The sequence below is a fragment of the Lepidochelys olivacea genome (genome assembly GCF_965140295.1).
Source record: "Lepidochelys olivacea isolate rLepOli2 genome assembly, chromosome: 2".
Classification (NCBI taxonomy): domain Eukaryota; kingdom Metazoa; phylum Chordata; order Testudines; family Cheloniidae; genus Lepidochelys; species Lepidochelys olivacea.
Genome location: NC_140412.1, coordinates 258,924,886 through 258,949,825, shown reverse-complemented (window position 1 = coordinate 258,949,825; position 24,940 = coordinate 258,924,886). Strand labels below are relative to the sequence as shown.

General features: G+C 46.7%; 2 protein-coding genes across 2 annotated transcripts in view; both read right to left on the bottom strand.

Annotated features, from left to right (window-relative positions):
- ACAA1 (acetyl-CoA acyltransferase 1) overlaps positions 1-23,128 on the bottom strand; it is a 41,071-nt gene extending 17,943 nt beyond the window's left edge. The window contains exons 1-5 of the mRNA XM_084620178.1: positions 22,891-23,128; positions 6,584-6,677; positions 6,176-6,233; positions 1,411-1,490; positions 981-1,023 (exon numbers count right to left, since the gene is read on the bottom strand). Of these exons, the coding sequence (XP_084476304.1) occupies positions 981-1,023; positions 1,411-1,490; positions 6,176-6,233; positions 6,584-6,677; positions 22,891-23,073 (458 nt within the window). The 5' untranslated portion in view covers positions 23,074-23,128. The remainder of the gene's footprint in view (positions 1-980; positions 1,024-1,410; positions 1,491-6,175; positions 6,234-6,583; positions 6,678-22,890) is intronic.
- LOC311515660 (uncharacterized protein) lies at positions 15,721-18,111 on the bottom strand (the record flags this gene model as incomplete). Its single annotated transcript, XM_084618891.1, has 2 exons — positions 16,830-18,111; positions 15,721-16,241 (listed from the first exon to the last, which is right to left on the bottom strand). The coding sequence occupies exons 1-2, from the start codon at positions 17,389-17,391 to the stop codon at positions 15,721-15,723; spliced, it is 1,083 nt and encodes a 360-aa protein (XP_084475017.1). The 5' UTR covers positions 17,392-18,111.
- Positions 23,129-24,940: the final 1,812 nt, after the last annotated feature.

The window sequence follows — 24,940 nt, the reverse complement described above, 5'->3', positions numbered from 1 at the left end:
CTGAATTATAAGAGCAATGATTAGGGTAACAGATTGTCACTGAAGGTTACAAATTGATCTCCTTACTGATTTAAGTTAGTAACCCAAGCCAGATTGGAAACTTCAGAGGTAAACACACACTCACCACTTTAATCTAAAAGATTTTGCTTCTGTATATTTCAGATTCTTCTGAAGTGTGTTACATCCCAGCTCATGATTTCATTACCCTGTACAGCATTAGTACATTTCATCCCACTCACTGTTCCAGTAAAGTCACCAGCACTAAGAGAAGCACCATGTATTAATTCAACTGCATTTATAACAGTGCACAAAGAAATATCTGTTACACTGCTCTGGAACATCAGTGACTAGAACAGATGAGATGTTCATTTCCAAATATGAGACAACTGGGATCTGAGATCAACACAAACTGACCAGAGGCTTATAAAAAGCCAATCACAGATGGCATTTTTTCAGGTCCTTAGATCTCCACACACAAAAAGTGCACATGATGGCAGGGCATCAGAGGGGCCTAACAAACCAATTCTTTAAAAAAAGGCTTATAAGGGATGGATGACTAACTAGCACTCTGTTCTTGGGTTCCATTCTCAGATTACTCACTGCCTTGTTGTGACCCTGTGGACAAGTAACTGTGGCCTACATTTTCCAAGAGAAACTAGGTACACTGAGTGCCCTGCTTGACACACCTTAAAAGAGCCTGGTTTTCAGGGTGTGGGTTCTCAAACTTTCTGAAAGAGTCAGGCCACTTTAAAACGTCTCCTATGAGGCACCCAAAAATCACTAGTCACTTTTAAAAAGTCCAGACCTTAATCTCAGAGACTCTGTTCACCCATCTGTAATACAGGGATAATGCCTACCTCAAGGGAGTTCTGAAGTTTGTTTGGAGAGCACTTTGAGATTCTCATATGAGAGATGTTATAGAAGGCAAAGTACTATCTAGAAGTCTACAGGAGTAAATGTGTATATAGAAATTTTCTTACCCACAGGCCAAACCAATGTCATAAGACCCATTTCTGATGCCACCTGCAACAAAAGTACTGTGTAAACATTTTTACCACCACTTAGCAGTAAATATTTGTTCAGCATCTTGTTACTCAGAGGATCATATTTTCCTGGAATAAGGTAGCCCACTCTTTCAAGGACAGTGATAATTTTCAGAGAGGACTGTTAGGAGTATATTGAGTTCCTTTAGCTACCATTTCTACAGAGTAGAATTATGGGATCTTCACAGAAAGTTTCTTTCAGACGTAAAGGCTATATTCAGTCACACAAAAGTATAAGAAATTCATAGGGGAGAGAGAATTAGGGATCAAATCATTATTTCAGAGTCTGGCTCCAGCAGTCTAAATCACCATCAATAAAGGAAAATTCTGATTCTCTGACTGCCCATAAGGCTCATTACATGCTTACCAGCTATATTGATCACAGCTTGCAACCCAGAGGAACATTGTCTGTTAACACATGATATGGGTACAGTCTCTGGAATGCCACTAGAACAGAAGACACAACAGAAAAGGCACAGAGTGAAAGACACCACATACCAAAACAACAACAAATTTAAAGAGGAAACTAATCTCTTAAATTATCTTTAACTCAGTCAATTCTAACACAATAACAGACATACCTGTTGTCAGACTCCTCTAAGGCCATGTCTACACTACAGAGTTAAGTCGACTTAAATTACATCAACGATCATAAACCACTGTAATTACATCACTTGTGCATGTTCACAAAACGCTCCTTCTTTTGGCGAAGCCTGTTCGCAGTTGGTGCAGTAGCATGACAGGGAGAGCAGTGCATTGTGGGTAACTATCCTACTGTGCAAATCGCCACCTTCTGCCGTTTGGATTTCTGGGAATGGATTGTAGTGCATCATGGGGTGGGCTCACAGCCCCATGATGCAGTTTTCTAAATCCCATCATCCCATGGGACTCCAAATATGTATTGCACTGTTTTTCAAATGCCCCTGTAAATTTTGCACCTGCCATCTCTGCCTGAAAGCATGGATCCTGCACTGCTCTCCAGTCTTGTGATGAGTGTTACGAACACAACGCAACTGATCCTGCAGTATTTCATGAGCTGCAAATCTGAACAGGAATTCGTGGTACCTGCCCTGCTATGTACCACGGAAAGAAGCAATTCAAGATTGATATTGGCATTCACGGAGCAGCTGTATACAGTGAACCATTGGTACTGGGCTCAGGAAACAAGCACCCACTGGTGGGACTGGATTGTGATGCAAGTATGGGATGGCAAGCAGTGGCTGTGCAAAGCCACCTTCCTTGAACTGTGTACAGAGCTTGCCCCTGCCCTGTGGTGCACAGACACTAAAATGAGAGTTGCCCTCAAGCTGGAAAAGCATGTGGCAATCATTGTGTGGAAGCTGGCAATTCCAGATTGCTACCTGTCAGTCGTGAATCAGTTTGGGGTTAGGAAGTCCACTGTGGGGGTTGCAGTGATACAAGTATGCAGGACCATTAATCACCTTCTGCTATAAAGGACTGTAACTCTGGGCAACGTGCAGGAAATGGTGGATGGCTGAGGTGGGGCAATAGATGGCATGCATATCCCAATTTTGGCCCCAGACCATCTTGTGAGGGAGTACATCAACAGAAAGGGCTACTTCTCTATGGTATTCCAGGCGCTTGTGGATCACCATGGGCATTTCACTGACATCAATGTAGGGTGGTCAGGGAAGGTGCATGACGCACACATCTTCAGGAACACTGGTCTATACAGAAAGCTGCATGCAGGGACTTTCTTTCCAGACCAGAAGATTCCAATAGAGGATGTTTAAATGCCCATTGTGATCCTGGGAGACCGAGCCTATCCCTGACTCCCGTGGCTCATGAAGCCTTACACTGGAAATCTTCCCAGCAGCAAGGTTTGCTTCAACAACAGGCTCAGCAGGTGCAGAATGATGGCAGAATGTGTGTTTGGCAGATGAAAGGGTCGCAGCACTGTCCTTTTGGCTATTTAGACCTCAATGAGGAAAATATTCTCATGGTCATAGCAGCCTGCTCTGCTTCGCATAATATTTGTGAAGCCAAAGGAGAAAGTTTCCCCACAAGTGGAGCATTGAGGTGGATCACCTGGCAGTTCATTTTGAGCAGCCAGACACCATGGCTATTAGAGGGACTCAACAGGGAGGCTATTCAAATCAGGGAGGCTTTGAAGCTGCATTTTGATAGAGAGCTCCAGTAATGTATCTTTCTGTAAAGCATTCAGCCAGTCATTGTTTACTTGCCACCTTGAACGACCCTTGTAATGATTGCTACCTGAATGTCAACTGTAGTCTGCAAATGTGCCAGTTGCCACTGGGTATGAATTTCTGCTGCAACCACTGCGTGTAGGACACAAATAAAGAACCACTGTTTAATAAAAACTCAGTTTTACAAGACAGCAATACACAGATTTACATTTCTTACAGGAAACATGACACTGAGCAGCACTCTCTGAAATGAGATTCCACAGCTGTGTGTAAGTCCAGCTGTCATTATGGAACATGTCCCTAGGGGGTGAGTGCCAGGGCCATGAGAGGAATGCGGGGGAGGGGGGAAGAGACTTTTTGGAGGGCATGGAACGCAGTTCTGTATGGGCTGCCAGGGAACTCTAGCATGAATATGTTTCAACTGCAGCACAATCAGGGACCTGAGCATCTGTTTGCTTCTCTGTGAGCTTTACCGTCTGCTCCTTTGACTCTCTATTATCCGCTCCTGCCCCTGTCTCCTCTCCTGGGTATCCATTTCTAGTTTCTCATTTATTGTCTCTCTCTACGGTCTGTGTTCGCTATCTGTATGATCTGACAATTGCACCACTTCTCGAAACATGTCCTCCTTACTCCTCATTTGCCTGCTTGTTTGATGGAGGCGCTACACTGGTGTGTAGGAGCTGGTCCTAAAGGGCACCTCTGCAGAAACAAAAGAAACAATACACAGAGTCAGTATTGTGTGTGCACTCGCAATCTTGAATCATAAAAGTTACATACATGTCTTTCTCACTTTCCCTTGGCAAGCACACAGCATGGCCAGAACACTAAATATGATGAGTTTGGCCTAGGGAGTGCAGGATGATACAAAGGGTCTGGGTGGTTTCAGAAGAGGATCAGTACAAGTGCCTAGAAACACTAGGACACTATTCTGAATACTGGCACCGTTTTCCACAGATGTGGGTGATTGAAGTGGATATCTCACTACTGAGGGTAATCGAGGATGCAAGGGTGCATCTCCTGCACGTGTGTGACTTCAGACTGAGTCCGCATGCTACTTGCCAGTGTGCTGCTTTGGTTCCTGCAGAAGTAATTGCTGACTGTCATGGCAAAGTTTCCTACAATGGAGGGAAGAAACAAAACAGCTCTGCCAAGGAACATTTGGCAGAGGATTGCACAGTAACTTCAGGAAAGTTTCCTAGAGATCTCTATGGAGGATTCCCAGGTGATCCCGGTGTGCATTAAACTTTTTTTTGCAGGGCCCACATTGTACAGCTGCATAGGGGAATGAGAAGCAGATGAAAACGGTAGCTAGTGTTGTTAGTTTCTATCCCTTCTCCCACGTGCAGCGTATAACAAAATTAAGGACATCTCTACCTCATGTAACCGTGTAGTATCAAAACAAGTACTTACCAGTGCTCCCCCTTCTGCTTCAGGGAGGCCAAAGCACTGGGACTGGCTAGACCGCTCCAGAGTCAAAAAGAGGTCCTGGCTTGCCACACCACCGGATGCCCCTGTTGCCTGTCCCACATCCTCCTCCAACTCTACCTCCTCGTCCACCACTTCACCCTCGGGGTGGACTCCGCTGGCTGCTGCCTCCAGTCCCCCTGAAGCATCCACAGGCTCTGGGTGGGGGAGGTAAGGTCACTGCCGAGGATGGCGTGCAGCTCCTTGTAGAAGTGGCATGCTTTTGGTGCCACACCAAAGCAACCGATGGCCTCCCTTGCCTTCTGGTATGCCTGCCTCAGCTCCTTGATCTTAGCATGGCACTGCTGCATGTCCCCTTCGTACCCCTTCTCCTCCATGCCATGAGCAATCTGCTCGTAGATGTCAACGTTCCTACGGCTGCATCGGAGCTGCGACTGCACAGCCTCCTCTCCTCATAGACCCAACAACTCCAGTGTACTCCAGATTGGAGCGTGTTTGCTGTGAAAAGTCAGCATGGCCAGCTGGAAATATGTTATGTGAAATGTCCACATCAAGCAAACAGAAAGTAGAATTTCAAAAATTCCTGGGGCTTTAAAGGGGGAGGGGCGCATGCCTGTGTTACTGGCTGCACGGCAGTGGAGTTCAAATTACTGACCAGAGTGGTCACGATGGGCATTGTGGGATACCTCCTGGAGATCAGTGTCTACACTTACAGTGTGTCGCTCTCACTTGGTCACCGAAAGCTCTATGCCACTCATTGAGATGGTTTAATTATGTTGGTGTAGCAGGAGAGTTAAATCGGTGGAAGGCACACTGCAGCGTGTACACCTCCGCTGTTTTGTCGACGAAACCTGACTGTGTAGTGTAGAAAAGACCTTTAGACTACTCAGTGATCTGTATTGTGGTACAAACAGCAGCAGGTACAGTAAGTCCCTGGAGAAAGCGTTTAGTCACACAGCACCCATGTCACAGCCCTGGCATCCAGTGAACCCAACTAACAGTGAGAAGAGAATTCAGTCCTTAACCTCTCTGTTATCATTGCCAGTTGTGCTGGTGCAAGAAACTGAGACAATGATTCACGAGGTATTGGGAAGAGCCAACAAATCATTTCACAAGAGCCACTAATCATTTGTGCAGTAGTGACTTAGTTACTACCAACCCAACCTGACTTTACCTCTACGGGTGAAAAGCTGTTCATACCATTACCAATTTCCTTCCTGACTTCCAAAATTATTTTTCTACCTCATTTTTGCTAGTTTTGCTAGAAATTGGTAACTACATGTAAGAGAATATATTAAAAGCTAACAATATATTATGCAATAGAGCTTGCTCCTCCCAGTCTGAAATGTGTGAGACAATATAAAATAAGCAGGGACTTTGAACTGTGAGTCAAGGTTTAACTTCTAGTTTAAAGATTAGGGGACATTGGCTTTGGAAGAGTTCAAGAGTCACATCTCCACTTTTCTCTCAGTACCCAGGAGAACTCAGTGCCAGAGAACACAATGAAAGGAGTCTCACTCAAGGAGAAAGAAAATTTACCTTAGAAATTGGGAAATTCTTGCAGTGAAAGCCCCAGCTCCAGGTTGCAGCACATTCCCTGCATGCAAAGACATGTAATTCCAATTGATTAGCTGCATTTTCTTTACCCTGGCTATTTAACACTCTGTAGACGCTTGAGCGTATTAAGATCTTAATATTAAGATCACGACAGTCAGCGTTTTAGAAGAACTCTTAAATCAGAGCCCATACCCCTGACAGAAGAGGAAACAGCCCCCCGGCAGAGGACACACTGGAGATTAAGCTAATACTATTCTAGTGTAGTGTTAACACCCTGCTGATTTCAGAGCTCTGCCTAGATGGCATCCATTGGCCACAAAGGGCACTCTTGTTTTCAGAGAGAGGCCCAAGACTGGAAGTTTAAGTTCAGAATGAAGAGGGCTCACTTACCAACACAGATATCTCCCACTTTCTCAGGACTCAGACTGACATCTGTAAGGACAGCTGTCATAACAGCAGATAGCAGCTCATCAGGAGTAGTATCCTGAAAGGAAAAACGGCACATCCTGTGAAGTATGCAGTGTTGTTGTAGCTGTGTGGGTCCCAGGATATTAGGGAGGCATGGTGAGTGAGGTAATATCTTTTATTGGATGAACTTCTGTTAGTGAGAGAAAGAGAAACTTTCAAGCAAAGAGGTGTGCAGCCAAAGTGTAGGTTATTTCTGTATTGAGGCATGTACTTCAGCAGCCATCACCCATCCATTAAACTCTCTCCGGAACATTCCCAGACTAGCATCAACTTCCTGAACACCACAATCAGCTTCAGCACTGGAACCTGACAGACAACTATATACAAAAAAGCCATCGATGATCGCATCCGATGAAGTGAGCGGTTGCTCACGAAAGCTCATGCTCAAATAAACTGGTTAGTCTCTAAGGTGCCACAAGTACTCCTTTTCTTTTTACACCTAACTTAATAAATCCAGTAACCGCTCCAAACACACCAGGAAATCTGTTATCTACAGCCAGGCACTCAGATACCACAAAATATGTTCTGAGGAGAAAGTCTGTGATATACACCGTAACACACTCAAAACCACCTTCAACAAAAAAGGACATTACCAGAGAAGTAGAAGCATCATGGAAAGGGCACCCAAATATCCACAGAGAACCTGTTCAGTACAGAATTAAAACCCTCTCCAACTACACACCCCTAATTTTCACCTACCACCCCACACTGGAATCCATAGAGGGCATCATCAAGCAACTACAACCCGTACTCAATGGCGACTCCATCTTCCAAGAAATCTTTCCTAAACCCCATCTTCTGGCCTTCAAACAACCCACCAAACCTCTCCAAAGCTCATCATCAGAAGCAAGCTCTCCAGGGACTAGGGATACACCAACTCAAAGTGGCACCAGATCCTTCCAGAACAACAGATGCAAAACCTGCAGACATATCTCCACTACTACAATGATCAACACCCCCCACAAAACACCTTTCAAGATCTATGGGTCATACACATGCCTATCACATGTTGTGTATCTCATCCCATGCAATAAAAGCCCCAACAACAACTATGTGGGTAAAACCAGACAATCACTATGCTCTCAGATGAACTCACAGGAAAATGATAAAAGAGAAAAACACCACATCCCCTGTGGCTGAACACTTTTCACAAAGCAATCACTCTATATCTGACCTTTCAGTTCTCATCCTCAAAGGAAATCTGCACAACACTTTCAAAAGACAGCCTGCGAGCTTAAATTAGTAACTTTGCTAGACACTAAAAACCATGGACTGAATATAGACATTGTGGTAATAAGCCATAAATCCAATCTATAACTCACTAACAACCCCGCCCAGCTGCCTTTGTGTCGTCATCGTCTCCCCCGCCCCCCGACACCCATTTCTTTCCTCCCTATGACTAGAGGGCTGTTAACAGGCCACTTCACCTTGAATGGTCCCTTGAAATACATGTTAACTACTTATGCTAAAGACAGGTTTCAGAGTAACAGCCGTGTTAGTCTGTATTCGCAAAAAGAAAAGGAGGACTTGTGGCACCTTAGAGACTAACCAATTTATTAGAGCATAAGCTTTCGTGAGCTACAGCTCACTTCATCAGATGCATATCGTGGAAACTGCAGCAGACTTTATATATACACAGAGAATATGAACCGCATAAACACCACCCTATACCGGAAACCTACTGACCGCTATTCCTACCTGCATGCCTCCAGCTTTCACCCTGACCACACCACACGATCCATCGTCTACAGCCAAGCTCTGCGATACAACCACATTTGCTCCAACCCCTCAGACAGAGACAAACACCTACAAGATCTCTGTCAAGCTTTCTTACAACTACAATACCCACCTGCAGAAGTAAAGAAACAGATTGATAGAGCCAGAAGAGTTCCCACAAGTTACCTACTACAGGACAGGCCTAACAAAGAAAATAACAGAACGCCACTAGCCGTCACCTTCAGCCCCCAACTAAAACCCCTCCAACGCATTATTAAGGATCTACAACCTATCCTGAAGGATGACCCAACACTCTCACAAATCTTGGGAGACAGGCCAGTCCTTGCCTACAGACAGCCCCGCAACCTGAAGCAAATACTCACCAACAACCACATACCACACAACAGAACCACTAACCCAGGAACTTATCCTTGCAACAAAGCCCGTTGCCAATTGTGCCCACATATCTATTCAGGGGACACCATCACAGGGCCTAATAACATCAGCCACACTATCAGAGGCTCGTTCACCTGCACATCCACCAATGTGATATATGCCATCATGTGCCAGCAATGCCCCTCTGCCATGTACATTGGTCAAACTGGACAGTCTCTACGTAAAAGAATAAATGGACACAAATCAGATGTCAAGAATTATAACATTCATAAACCAGTCGGAGAACACTTCAATCTCTCTGGTCACGCAATCACAGACATGAAGGTCGCTATCTTAAAACAAAAAAACTTCAAATCCAGACTCCAGCGAGAAACTGCTGAATTGGAATTCATTTGCAAATTGGATACTATTAATTTAGGCTTAACTAGAGACTTGGAGTGGCTAAGTCATTATGCAAGGTAGCCTGTTTCCTCTTGTTTTTTCCTACCCCCCACCCCCCCAGATGTTCTGGTTTAACTTGGATTTAAACTTGAAGAGTGGTCAGTTTGGATGAGCTATTACCAGCAGGAGAGTGAGTTTGTGTGTGTATGGGGGTGGGGGGGATGTGAGAAAACCTGGATTTGTGCAGGAAATAGCCCAACTTGATTGTCATGCACATTGTGTAAAGAGTTGTCACTTTGGATGGGCTATCACCAGCAGGAGAGTGAATTTGTGTGGGGGGGTGGAGGGTGAGAAAACCTGGATTTGTGCTGGAAATGGCCCACCTGATGATCACTTTAGATAAGCTATTACCAGCAGGACAGTGGGGTGGGAGGAGGTATTGGTTCATATTCTCTGTGTATATATAAAGTCTGCTGCAGTTTCCACGATATGCATCTGATGAAGTGAGCTGTAGCTCACGAAAGCTTATGCTCTAATAAATTGGTTAGTCTCTAAGGTGCCACAAGTACTCCTTTTCTTTTTACTTATGCTAAACAATCTCTTCCACCTTGTATTCATCTGTGACATTCCGAGTACCTTTCCCAGACCTGATTCCTGAAGAACTCTGTGTAAGCTTGGATCTCTCACCAACAGAACTCAGTCCAATAAAACATGCTATGAAGAGCATTTAAGAGAGTGAATGTTGCTTTAAGGGGAAATTAGAAACAATGCCCTCCCACTGACTTGCCCCCATACTATTTTAATGGCCAACTGATTTATGTTAATACAGGGCTTGAAAAATTTGCAGATCTACTAATCCTACCAGCCAATATACCAGTAACTAACCACATGTTCTGCAATTTAGAGCAACATTTGTATATTGTCCATGTTACATTGTGGATTTTTCAAGCCCTGTGACAACACACTGCCTTCCATTCTGCTTTGGTAAGTACAAGAAATAGTGCTGTTGTAAATCTTTCCAATTCAAAAGCAGCTCCAGTTTGTTAGCCATAACAGTGCACAACAGCCCAGCATTTCAAACTAGATTCTGTGGTTCCTGGGTTTACTTTGGCAAAAGAAAGAGGTCACTGGGAAGATATATGGCCAGATCCCACAAGCTGATATACTTGAGTTGAAGGAGCTTGGTGCTTCACAGGATTGATGCTATACTAAATCGACCCAGAAAGAGCCTTTGTTGTTTAAACCTTAGTCCAAAAGCTTCACTAATGCAGAAATAAGGTTGCCTGGTGGCAGGGCTGGATTAAGACCTTTAGAGGCCCTAAGCACTGAAAAGATTATGGTGCCCCCCATATGTAATTCAAAATAAAAACAATACCATACCGTAAAATAAAATTTTATTTTTCGAAATGACACAAAATTTACATGTATGCTGAAATTAAAATAGCTTCTTTCTAGATTTTCTGATTGCAAAATTCTGGATAAGTTCATTGAAGCTGACTCGACGAAAACATGTCTGCTTCAATACACAATAGAGAAAGTGAATCAAGTCTGTGCTGACACATTGTTGTTCTGAGAGTTTTTTATTCTTTTCAGCTGAGAAAGAGCGTTCTGCAGAGCAGTTAGTAATCATCAATGTTAGACAAATACGTAGTGCAATCTCTGCATTTGGAAATACACACTGTATTCCGTCTTTCAGTATTGTGTCATGAAGATCAATGTGACTGAATTTCATTTTTCCTGTTTCATTAAACTTTGCGCGCATATCACAGTGGAACTGCCGCAATTCTCCACAGAGATTCATGTTCAAGCCAACAGGGTATGAGTCAACTAGCTTTTGGAAAACTTGCGAATATTGTTGGTCAGATAAGTCCATACTGTTTAGAAAAGAAAATCTACTTGATACTTCTTTGTACACTTCACCTCTCCTCTTCATATGAGCTTCAAGTGTATCAATTATAGTGTAGTAGGTAGATACGTGAAATTTGTCTCTAAGATTCAATGCTGTTTCTGTTGCACAGCTATCATTTGCTTGTTTTTTCCCCGATTCGCTTGCGGGACTGGGCTTCTTTGTAGGTAGTACCAGGCAAGAGATCTTTTGATATGTCTTCAAATCTTTCGAAGTCATTCCTCAAAGTGTGTAAGTGGTTTGCTAATGACTGACAGAGGTCTGCACACGTTTTCAAATCCAATTCTCTTTCTTGGAGAGCTTGATTTGTGTGGTAAAAGTGTTGTAAAATTTCATTCCACATGGTCAACATGAATACAAACTCTAGTTCTTGCATCTTGCTTGCAATGTTTTCTGCCTCTCGTATAATTTCTCCCTTTTGTGATTGGTCTTCAGCTATACTTTCTAATGCATCCACAATCTTTGAGTAGGACTCCAGAATTGTACTTGTTGCCACTGCATGTGCCTCCCAGCGAGTATTAGAAAGAGATTTCAACACACAATCATTGCCCAAATATGGTTTAAGAACTGCCCACTGGAGTGTTGGGGCAGAGAAAAATGTATAAAGTAACTGGACTGTTGAGAAAAAACGTACTGCCACCGGACAACAACCAACAGCACTGCGGCCAACAAGATTGAGAGAGTGCGCAGCACATGGTAGGTGGGGATAAGTAATAAAAAGAGAACAGAAAAATGGGAGAAGAGTGTGTAGTGGCATGTAAGAAAGTCTAACAAAGTTCTGATTTTTCCCCATGATGTCTACTTCGATGCTTTTTTTGAAATATCAAATATCAAACTTAAAAAAAAAACACTCATTGTTTTGGTGCCCCCTACTCTGCTGGTGCCCTAAGCACATGTTTAGTCTGCCTGTTGGGTAATTCAGCCCTGCCTGGTGGTGCCTTGTGCCCTTCCAGAACCTCGAATTCAACTACACTCAAAAGTCTGACAACCAGGAAATGTAGAGTTAAGAAAAACGCCACCCCACAATGCAATCTTGACCTATCCCATTAAGCTGGTAATAGCCACTGGGAATGGTTCAGTAAGGGTAGTGCCATAATATGTAGATGTACAGGACAACTAAGAAAATGTGCCATTGTGTGTCTTGTATTCTTGTAGTATTTATTTGCATGCACTCCAGCTGTGTTTAGTGTAGCTGTACTGAATTGTAGAGGGATCAGTTGGAGCAGACTGGAAGAGTTGATATAAGAAGTGCAGATGTACTTTGAGGGATCAAGTACCCATCATTTCAGTACTGAGTTCTGTACATGTTAGTAACAGTGCACAGGGGTTTTGTTGTCACAGGGACTGCCTGCAGTCTGGTGGCATACATGACTAAGCCAGTCAGAGCTGGGTATGAATGGTTATAAATAGGGGAGTTTGAGACAATCCTATGGATTCAGTAGTGAACAACAGAGGACGAAGGCGTGTCCGCCATGAGAACCCATCCCAGAACCTGTGTGACTTTGAATCCAGGCTGTGGACTTCTTGCTGGATGCTGGTGATGGAACTTTTGGAATTATTGCCGACTTTCAAAACTCTCTGTAATCTGCCTGTGACAATATTTATGGTGAGAAATTACTATTTGTAGCTAATTTCTTTAGTGAATCAAGCTTCGTTTGCGTGTTTTGTTTTATTTGCTTAGTAGACCTGCTTTGTTCTTTTTGCTATTCCTTTAACTACTTAAAATCTGCCTTTTATAGTTAATAAATTTGTTTTGTTTATTATTAAACCCAGTTTGTAAACTTTCTAACTGAAGGGGCAAGAAGATGTGCATATCTCTCTTCACACTGAGGGTATGTCTACACTACGGAATAAGGTCGAATTTATAGAAGTCGGTTTTTTAGAAATCGGTTTTATATATTCGAGTGTGCGTGTCCCCACAGAAAATGCTCTAAGTGCATTAACTGCTCTAAGTGCATTAACTCGGCGGAGCGCTTCCACAGTACCGAGGCTAGAGTCGACTTCCGGAGCGTTGCACTGTGGGTAGCTATCCCACAGTTCCCGCAGTCTCCGCTGCCCATTGGAATTCTGGGTTGAGATTCCAATGCCTGATGGGGCTAAAACATTGTCGCGGGTGGTTCTGGGTACGTATCGTCAGGCCCCCGTTCCCTCCCTCCCTCCGTGAAAGCAAGGGCAGACAATCATTTCGCACCTTTTTTCCTGAGTTACCTGTGCAGACGCCATACCACGGCAAGCATGGAGCCCGCTCAGGTAACCGTCACCCTATGTCTCCTGGGTGCTGGCAGACGCGGTACGGCTTTGCTGCACAGTAGCAGCAACCCATTGCCTTCTGGCAGCAGACAGTGCAATACGATTGGTAGTCGTCCTCGTCGTGTCCGAGGTGCTCCTGGCCACGTCGGCTGGGAGCGCCTGGGCAGACATGGGCGCAGGGACTAAATTTGGAGTGACTTGACCAGGTCATTCTCTTTAGTCCTGCAGTCAGTCCTATTGAACCGTCTTATGGTGAGCGGGCAGGCGATACGGACTGCTAGCAGTTGTACTGTACCATCTTTTGCCAGGCAGGCAAGAGATGAGGATTGCTAGTAGTCGTACTGTACCATCTTCTGCCAGGCAGGCAAGAGATGAGGATGGCTAGCAGTCGTACTGTACCATCTTCTGCCGAGCAGCCATGAGATGTGGATGGCATGCAGTCCTTCTGCACCGTCTGCTGCCAGCCAAAGATGTAAAAGATAGATGGAGTGGGTCAAAACAAGAAATAGACCAGATTTGTTTTGTACTCATTTGCCTCCTCCCCTGTCTAGGGGACTCATTCCTCTAGGTCACACTGCAGTCACTCACAGAGAAGGTGCAGCGAGGTAAATCTAGCCATGTATCAATCAGAGGCCAGGCTAACCTCCTTGTTCCAATAAGAACGATAACTTAGGTGCACCATTTCTTATTGGAACCCTCCGTGAAATCCTGCCTGAAATACTCCTTGATGTAAAGACACCCACTTTGTTGATTTTAGCTCCCTGAAGCCAACCCTGTAAGCCGTGTCATCAGTCGCCCCTCCCTCTGTCAGAGCAACGGCAGACAATCGTTCCGCGCCTTTTTTCTGTGCGGACGCCATACCAAGGCAAGCATGGAGGCCGCTCAGCTCACTTTGGCAATTAGGAGCCCATTAAACACCACACGCATTATACAGCAGTATATGCAGCACCAGAACCTGGCAAAGCGATACCGGGCGAGGAGGCGACGTCAGCGCGGTCACGTGAGTGATCAGGACATGGACACAGATTTCTCTGAAAGCATGGGCCCTGCCCAATGCATGCATCATGGTGCTAATGGGGCAGGTTCATGCTGTGGAACGCCGATTCTGGGCTCGGGAAACAAGCACAGACTGGTGGGACCGCATAGTGTTGCAGGTCTGGGACGATTCCCAGTGGCTGCGAAACTTTCGCATGCGTAAGGGCACTTCCATGGAACTTTGTGACTTGCTTTCCCCTGCCCTGAGGCGCATGAATACCAAGATGAGAGCAGCCCTCACAGTTGAGAAGCGAGTGGCGATAGCCCTGTGGAAGCTTGCAACGCCAGACAGCTACCGGTCAGTTGGGAATCAATTTGGAGTGGGCAAATCTACTGTGGAGGCTGCTGTGATGCAAGTAGCCCACGCAATCAAAGATCTGCTGATATCAAGGGTAGTGACCCTGGGAAATGTGCAGGTCATAGTGGATGGCTTTGCTGCAATGGGATTCCCTAACTGTGGTGGGGCTATAGACGGAACCCATATCCCTATCTTGGCACCGGAGCACCAAGCCGCCGAGTACATAAACCGCAAGGGGTACTTTTCAATAGTGCTGCAAGCTCTGGTGGATCACAAGGGACGTTTCACCAACATCAACGTGGGATGGCCGGGAAAGGTGCATGATGCTCGCATCTTCAGGAACTCTGGTCTGTTTCAAAAGCTGCAGGAAGGGACTTTATTCCCAGACCAGAAAATAACTGTTGGGGATGTTGAAATGCCTATATGTATCCTTGGGGACCCAGCCTACCCCTTAATGCCATGGCTCATGAAGCCGTACACAGGCAGCCTGGACAGTAGGCAGGAGCTGTTCAACTACAGGCTGAGCAAGTGCAGAATGGTGGTAGAATGTGCATTTGGACGTTTAAAGGCGCGCTGGCGCAGTTTACTGACTCGCTTAGACCTCAGCGAAACCAATATTCCCACTGTTATTACTGCTTGCTGTGTGCTCCACAATATCTGTGAGAGTAAGGGGGAGACGTTTATGGCGGGGTGGGAGGTTGAGGCAAATTGCCTGGCTGCTGGTTACGCGCAGCCAGACACCAGGGCGGTTAGAAGAGCACAGGAGGGCGCGGTACGCATCAGAGAAGCTTTGAAAACCAGTTTCATGACTGGCCAGGCTACGGTGTGAAAGTTCTGTTTGTTTCTCCTTGATGAAACCCCCCGCCCCTTGGTTCACTCTACTTCCCTGTAAGCTAACCACCCGCCCCTCCTCCCTTCAATCACCGCTTGCAGAGGCAATAAAGTCATTGTTGCTTCACATTCATGCATTCTTTATTCATTCATCACACAAATAGGGGGATGACTACCAAGGTAGCCCAGGAGGGGTGGTGGAGGAGGGAAGGAAAATGCCACACAGCACTTTAAAAGTTTACAACTTTAAAATTTATTGAATGACAGCCTTCTTTTTTTTGGGCAATCCTCTGTAGTGGAGTGGCTGGTTGGCCGGAGGCCCCCCCATCGCGTTCTTGGGCGTCTGGGTGTGGAGGCTATGGAACTTGGGGAGGAGGGCGGTTGGTTACAGAGGGGCAGCAGTGGCAGTCTGTGCTCCAGCTGCCTTTGCTGCAGCTCAACCATACACTGGAGCATACTGATTTGGTCCTGCAGCAGCCTCAGCATTGAATTCTGCCTCCTCTCATCACGCTGCCGCCACATTTGAGCTTCAGCCCTGTCTTCAGCCCGCCACTTACTCTCTTCAGCCCGCCACCTCTCCTCCCGGTCATTTTGTGCTTTCCTGCACTCTGACATTATTTGCCTCCACGCATTCGTCTGTGCTCTGTCAGTGTGGGAGGACAGCATGAGCTCGGAGAACATTTCATCGCGAGTGCGTTTTTTTTTCTTTCTAAGCTTCACTAGCCTCTGGGAAGGAGAAGATCCTGTGATCATTGAAACACATGCAGCTGGTGGAGAAAAAAAAAGGGACAGTGGTATTTAAAAAGACACATTTTATAAAACAGTGGCTACACTCTTTCAGGGTAAACCTTGCCTTTAACATTACATACATAGCACATGTGCTTTCATTACAAGGTCGCATTTTGCCTCCTCCCACCGCGTGACTACCCCCTCAACCTTCCCCCCTCCCTGTGGCTAACAGCGGGGAACATTTCTGTTTAGCCACAGGCAAACAGCCCAGCAGGAATGGGCACCTCTGAGTGTCCCCTGAAGAAAAGCACTCTATTTCAACCAGGTGACCATGAATTATATCTCACTCTCCTGAGGATAACACAGAGAGATAAAGAACGGATGTTGTTTGAATGCCAGCAAACATACACTGCAATGCTTTGTTCTACAATGATTCCCGAGTACGTGTTACTGGCCTGGAGTGGTAAAGTGTCCTACCATGAAGGACGCAATAAGGCTGCCCTCCCCAGAAACCTTTTGCAAAGGCTTTAGGACTACATCTAGGAGAACCGCAAATGCCAGGGCAAAGTAATCCTTTCACATGCTTGCTTTTAAACCATGTATAGTATTTTAAAAGGTACACTCACCAGAGGTCCCTTCTCCGCCTGCTGGGTCCAGGAGGCAGCCTTGGGTGGGTTCGGGGGGTACTGGCTCCAGGTCTAGGGTGAGAAACAGTTCCTGGCTGTCGGGAAAACCGGTTTCTCCGCTTGCTTGCTGTGAGCTATCATCTTCTTCGTCCCCAAAACCTGCTTCCGTATTGCCTCCATCTCCATTGAAGGAGTCAAACAACACGGCTGGGGTAGTTGTGGCTGAACCCCCTAAAATGGCATGCAGCTCATCATAGAAGCGACATGTTTGGGGCTCTGACCCAGAACGGCTGTTCGCCTCTCTGGTTTTCTGGTAGGCTTGCCTCAGCTCCTTCAGTTTCACGCGGCACTGCTTCGGGTCCCTGTTATGGCCTCTGTCCTTCATGCCCTGGGAGATTTTCACAAAGGTTTTGGCATTTCGAAAACTGGAACAGAGTTCTGATAGCACGGATTCCTCTCCCCAAACAGCGATCAGATCCCGTACCTCCCGTTCGGTCCATGCTGGAGCTCTTTTGCGATTCTGGGACTCCATCATGGTCACCTGTGCTGATGAGCTCTGCATGGTCACCTGCAGCTTGCCACGCTGGCCAAACAGGAAATGAGATTCAAAAGTTCGCGGTTCTTTTCCTGTCTACCTGGCCAGTGCATCTGAGTTGAGAGTGCTGTCCAGAGCGGTCAGAATGGAGCACTCTGGGATAGCTCCCGGAGGCCAATACCATCGAATTGTGTCCACAGTACCCCGAATTCGACCCGGCAACGTCTATTTAAGCGCTAATCCACTTGTCAGGGGTGGAGTAAGGAAATCGATTTTAAGAGCCCTTTAAGTAGAAATAAAGGACTTCATTGTGTGGACGGGTGCAGGTTTACATCGATTTAACGCTGCTAAATTCGACCTAACGTCCTAGTGTAGACCAGGGCTGAGGGGTGTGCACATGAATGCTGGATAAGTCCACTCACACAGAGCTGACTTCAGTCTGTGTCTGCAGATGGGTGTGGTTCTACCTGTGTGTGTGTGCGCTGCAAGAGGCCAGAGAGCCTAATTAAGCAAAACAGGGAGAGGGAATCCAGGCTGGTGGAGCAGGAGGGCTCAGAGAAACTCCAGTACATCATGTGGCATCCCGGATGGGCGGGGGTCCAACCCATCACACCCAATTCAGTACTTCCTAATCCACTGCACTAGTATGTGTATTATAGCATGTTGGGGCATCCTCAGTGTGGATAGATAAGGTTGAGGAGAATGAGGCAGGATTACATTACCCTAACTGCTTACTAGAGTCTTCCATCTTCCCTCTAATTAGCATTAATTTCCTTGAAAATCAGAATCTGTACGTGGATTTTAGAACACTTAATATCACTGTTAAACCAGAAATTTTGGTCTCAGGATAAAGCTTCCAAAAGTAGCTCCTGCAGAATGCAGGCAGAGCCAGGAACATGCACACGACACATTCTCTGAAAGAGGCCAAGAATAGCGCTCCAACTCAATACATAGGTGTAGCTCAGTGGCAGTGCCAACGGCAACAGCATGTTCATGTTGAGCAACTCAATTACTGTGACAACTGGCTGCCAGCAAACCTGCCAGCTTGCAACAGGAGCTCTATCTTTGCACACATACGCTTCAGTTCCTTTGAAGCATCAGTTTGGTTCAAGCTGAGCTGGAGTTCCACAAACTGAGGCTTTGTCTACAAAAGCACTTTTGTCGGTAAAATTTTTGTCTGTCAGGGGTGTGAAAAAACATGCCATGCACTATCTGAGATTAATCCAGAACAATATCAGTTTGGAGAGGCTCAGAACCTTAGTCTGAGCCTTGGATGTGCACAAAAACATGATAAGAACTAAACGATTTTGTAAACTCATGAATTAAGGGGCTTTATCTTGGGAATATCTAGCTCATATGACCCAATTTTGGACCTCTAACCTATCCCCAAATTGCGAGGCACAGCAAATTTCAAGACAATCTGAGTCACCATGTATATTTTAGAATGCTTACAATAGTAGTCTTTTATAACGAAGCTGCCATTCCATTATAATTCTTTTTATTTAATATCCAGTTCAGTATAGAGATTAATTCCTATTAACCTCTGTCTACTGCTTCAATTCCTCTCAATTTCCAAATCGCAACATACAGTTAAAATCCTCATTTAGCTATGAGGTCTCACACTTCATAGCCTTACTTGCACCACACCTGGGGCTTCTTGCACCCCTCCCCTTCCCCCAAGTTCCCTGTGTGCCACTCTTCCATCCCTCTCTCTTTCAGGAACTCCCAACTCCACCCATTCTCTCTCCTGCCAGAGATTCTGTGTGCCCCCATTCCTCCTATACCAGGGCCTCCCCTTCTCCCCATGCCACTGTGTATACACCTCCCCATTCCTCCTATGCCATTGGGTGTATGTCCCCCCCCCCATTTCCACCTTCCCCCCTGCCAGAGGTTCTGTGGGTCCCCCTTCCTACATATCACAGTCCCCCCATCCTACTCCCCCATACCAGGAGCAATACATGTACCATCATTCCTTTCCCCCCAACCCACATTATTATTTGTCTAGGAGACTGACATTCTGAATGTCAATCTATTAAACTCCTTTGGGAAGATGAACAGAAATGAGATAGGGTAACTGTTAGGCTAAAAGGCATAATGGGTGCGATCAACCAGTTATTTACTCTATAGATAGGACTTCTGGTTTTGAGGGTTTATAAATTATATTTGTCAGAGGGTAGGAGGGGAGAGCAGCATTTGTGTTTTATGTAAATGTCCAAAACGCAGGGGTTTTCAGGGCTTTTTGTATGTACCTTTACAATAGCATATACTGTAATGACTAGTCTTTGTAATGTTCCCTGGGGTGCTTTAATATGGTACCGTTTCAAACAGTAGTACATTAAAGTGCACTAGGGAACCTTTAGTGCCCACCAAGAGGGTCTACAAGGATTAATTCATTTGCAACATATTAGCGAGCTTTAGAAATCACCGCCCCCGTCCCATAGTGCACATTACTGCTCCACATAGACAAGCCCTTAGAAACAAGTAGCCATTTCTGTTGTTTTTCCAGTGTTTATTGGATAAGCGCTCATTTCATTCCCTGAGTGCAGCAAGTTTCTGTGCTGTAAAGTGCCGGTATAGACAGTGCACCAGCACTGGGAGCCATGCTGCCAGTGCTGGGAGCTACGCCCCTTGTGGAGGTGGTTTTTTTAGAACACCGGGAGAGCTCTCTCCCAGTGCTTTGCCACGACTACACAAGCTACGTTAAAGCACTGCTGCAGCAGCACTTTAATGTTGCCAGTGTAGACTAGCCCACAGTCCAGGCTCTGGCAGGGGTGAGCGTCCCAACAGTCTAGGGGCTTCCATTGGGGGGAGAGCCAGCCAAGCTTACAATCCTAGCTTGGCAGACAGTAGACTTACATAGGCCTCCTGGCCCAAGGTTAGGGTGGCAGGGGAATGCGGGCCCGCCTGACTCCATGGCGTTCCAGCCCAGGGCCCTAACAATGGCGGAGTGGTCCGCCACTGGGTCAGCGGGGATCCAGCAGCAACACATTGAGTCAGCCAGCAACATAGCCAGACAGTAGTCGGCTATCCCTGGGCTACTTCCTATCTCCCCAGAGTTTGGTACCTCTGTAGTCCACAGGTCCTCGGGCTCCTCTGGGTACGCAGTGGACAGCAGTCCCGGCAACTCCTCTTCAGGGTCAGTCTTCTCTGAGGGCAGGTGCTGCAGAGTGCATGTTCCGTTCCAGGGTGCCACAGCAGAGTGGAGGCATCCATCTCCTTCCTTGGCTTCTGCTCAACTGAGATGCAGAGTCCTCCCTTTATACTTCCTGTCCCGCTCTGGTACTTCCAGGAAGAGTGGCGGGGCAGATTCGGCTTTGCCCACCAGGGGGAGCGTAGTGGTCCTTCGCTCTCAAGTCTGGAGGGAGGCTATTCCGCCTCACTACAGGGTGTTTATCAGTTAAAGCTTAAAATAAGAAGCCCTATCTATAGATAACACAGTCTTGAGACCCTCTGCAAAAGAGCAGGCAGAGGCTTCGTGTGTCTTCAATTTCCCCCCTTTTCAGTTCCCCAGTTTTCCTCAAAATCAGTAGGGTTTTGACCACTGATGCCCAGAATATTCTCTAAAATTTTGGAATTGATCAGATGCAGTGTTCAAATGTTATCACATTACTAATGTAAGCAGTGTTGTTGTAGCTGTGTCAGTCCTAGGATGTTAGAGAGACAAGGTGGATGAGACAATGTCTTTTATTACACCAATGTCTGTTGGTGAGAAAGACAAGCTTCCCAGCTTACACAGAGCTCTTCTTCACATTATTCAGGCAAACAGCTGCAAGTTGAGTGCAAGGCCTTTGCAACCTAGCCAACTAGTTTTATTTAATGACTACATCAATCTTCTTTCCATACACTGTTTAAGAGGAAACAGAGCAGCTTTTCAGGTCACAAATCTACAGTAGGCAAGAGACCTCCTGCAGACAGGGATAGCCAGGCCGGGGCTTCAGGGCAGAAGTTTGCGCACAACACATTGGGGATTTATCAGTTTAGATCCACTGGTTCCATGCCTTAGACTATGTCTACACTACAGTTTATGTTGGCATAACTTGTGTCTCTCAGAGTTATGAATCAGAGGTGAATTAAGATTTATTGGGGGCCTGGGCAAAAAGAACATTTGGGCCCCCCACATCCTGCAAGCCCAGAACCAGGGAAGCCAGGGCCCCAACGCTTTCAAAAGGTGGAGGGTCATGCCCGCCCATTTTTTAACATCAGCATAGTAGCCTCAGGCAGGCATGGAGCAGCAGTGGCATGGGCATAGTTTGGGAAATGGAGGGGGGGCGTTGTCCGAGGCTTGCAATTTGGGAAGGCCAGAGGCAACAGGAGGCGCACTGCTGCACGTAATGGCTGCCTTCGGCATGTGAAAGTAGAATGAATTATATTGAAATTATAATTCATTAAAGAAATGCTACTTGAAGGGTTTGTTGAAATATAGTTGTCAGGAAGAGAAACATTAAGGAGTGTGAGACAATGGGTCCTCAAACTAATTAACTTAGAGCTCCTACTGAGCTAGAAGATTGGTAAACATTAGTATGCAAATAAGATATGTATGTATATTTGTCAGTTTCTGCTTCCTTTTATCTCTTATGTTAAATTGGCTTTGGCTTATCTGTATAAATAAGTTAGCTTGAGCCTCAGAGAGGGGCTCACATATCTGGGTGCATTGGCAAAGTGCTTTGCCAATAAACAGAGTGGTCTGACAAATTATGCGAGTCCTGAATCTGACTTTGACAGGCACAAAGCACAGTTGGCAGCAGGTGCAGCTTGTCACCAGGGCCCATGGGCAGCGGTGTGCCCTTGGAGGCGGGGACATGGTCTGGGGGCCGCTCTCAGGCACCCTAGCCCCTGCCCAGGGCAGGTGGAGGGTCCAGGGTTCCCCAAAGCAGCCTGGGCTCCCTGGGTGGCTCTTACCACTGCCCATTCTCCCGCTGACATAGCTTCTGCCATTTGCAGAGGATGTTTTATTATGCTGACAGGAGAGCTCTCCCGTCGGCATAGAGTGTCTTCACCAGGCACGCTTCAGTGGCGCAGCTGCACTGCAGCAGCAGCGTCTGTGCCCTCAGACACTGCACTAGTGCAGAAAGCGACTCGCACCAATAAAGTCACTTGCACGCTTCTAATACCCGTGCAGCAGGTCTACACTGGGGATTTGCCCTCATCTAGCCACCCTGGTGCAGAGAGGGGAGAGCCCGAGAACACAGGGGAAGGGGACACAGAGGTGCAGAGAAAGAAGTGCAGAGCCCCCTTTAAAGCAGGGGAGATGAGGGCACACATGGTAAGAGCAGAGAGGGAAAACCCTTTACCGTGGGGGCTCCGGCCCCAACCCCTACTCCCCTGAATTTCCCAACCCCCCAATCCCAAATTCCACCCCCTCAGGCCTCCCCCCAAAACCCCTCAGGGCTCCCCCCCCAGCCCCCTACCCCAAAACCCCTCCTCCCCTCAGGGCTCCCCCGCCCCAGCCAACCACTGCGGCTCTAGGGGCTGGCCCCCCAGCCCGCACCCCCGGGGCCCCCTTGGGATTCCCCCAACCGGGGTTACCTTGAAGCCGCCCCGCTTGGCTTTGGCGATGGGGGTCCGCCGCCCGTGCACCACCACCACGTCGTCCTGCTCCCCGTCGTGGCCGGGCGCCGTCGCTACCCCCCCGCACTGAGCCGCCCGCAGCGCCGGCCCCCCGGCAGGCCTAGCCGCCAGGTGCCCCAGCACCACCGTCACCCGCTGCATCGCGCGCCCCGGCCGGCGGCCTCCCGGAGCCTGCAGCCGCGCGGGACTCTGGGACAGAGCCGGCCCGCCCCGCCCCGGCCCTGCGGGCGGGGCCAAGGGCGAGCGAGTGAGGGGCCGCCCCCTGATTTGCATAACATGGCTCCCGGTGACAATTCCCTACTTTGAAGGGCTGGGCTCCTGGGAGACTACAGGCCCCAGGATGCAACGCGCCACCGCGAGTGGACAGACTTTTGGCGCTTTGCCTGCTGGGGCCTGTAGTCTTCCATCCTCCCAGTTGAGTGCTGTGTCCAACCGGTTCAGTTACCCTCGCAATGGACCCTGACCTACTGCTGACACTGTCCTGCCGGCCTTGTGCATGAGACAGTGTAGCTACTGCCTAGTGTGGAGGCATAACCTAAGCCCACTTAGATAGGGTCCCCTCCTAGGTCAATTTTGGGCCTATTCCTTCTTCCTCCCAGCTTGACCTAGAGTCAGACACAACCCCACTACTGTCAAACCCATCCTTCCACACGAATGTCACAGCGCCCAGGTTTGCTAGAGCAGGCTGTCAAGGAAAAGCATCTATTGTCCCGTTATGGAAATGTCTGATAGAATTTAACAGGGATGAGACAAGTAGAGCCCTATGGAAATTTGAAAGGGTTCTGTAGAAATGACTCTAACAGAGAATAAGAGCCTGCCTCTACACTTTTTAGTTTAGTTTGGTTGTGGTTTTTTTGAGTGAGTTTGTTTTGTTTGAACGAACATCCTATAATAGTGTCGGGGGGGGGGCTCAATTCTTATTTAAAGTCTATATGATAGTTATAAAAATATAAATATTTTCATTTTCTATTAAATCCTATAAGGATTTTTCACAAACTGAGAAAATAACCGGATTGTATATATGTCCACACTCCTCCCTAGATATTTCCTTGTAACACTGTTGCTCAGAAGAAATCTCAACCTGCATCTCAGGGAAACACTCTGTTGGATCACAAAGAATAGTAATAAGGATCTTGGACCTTTTTGCTGGAGAAGAATTGAACGGTGCCTCCAGCCAAGCAATGTCACAAATGAACCATTATTGCTACTGCCCCATCGGTGGTGCCCACTAAGAAGGTATTATTATTCTTATTAATACTATTTATTATTATTTTCTCTGTTATTCTCTGATGGTTCAGTTGTGATATTCCTTGACTGAAGGCACTGTTCAGTACAAGGGGCACATTTCTGGGAGAATGCCTGAGACTGGAAACAGGTTTCAGAGTAACAGCCATGTTAGTCTGTATTCGCAAAAAGAAAAGGAGTACTTGTGGCACCTTAGAGACTAACCAATTTATTTGAGCATGAGCTTTCGTGCTCACGAAAGCTCATGCTCAAATAAATTGGTTAGTCTCTAAGGTGCCACAAGTACTCCTTTTCTTTTTGAGACTGGAAAGTTGCTGGTGTCGCCCAGTATGTGAGCAGGACCAGGAGTGGTTGCTCTCATAGCAAAGCAGTGTAAAAGGCAGGGGTGCCATTTAGGGGGAACAGGGGACTTCTCCCTCCCCCCAATTTTGTACCCGAGGTCTGCTTACAGCTCATGCCCTAGCCCCAGATGGAGCTCTTAACTCCAACACAGCTTGAGTATGATATGTTATGAATTCTGTAAAAAGAAAAGGAGTACTTGTGGCACCTTAGAGACTAACCAATTTATTTGAGCATAAGCTTTCGTGAGCTACAGCTCACTTCATCAGATGCATACTGTAGAAACTGCAGAAGACATATACACAGAGACCATGAAACAATACCTCCTCCCACCCCACTCTGCAGCTGGTAATAGCTTATCTAAAGTGATAATCAAGTTGGGCCATTTCCAGCACAAATCCAGGTTTTCTCACCTCTGTGTATA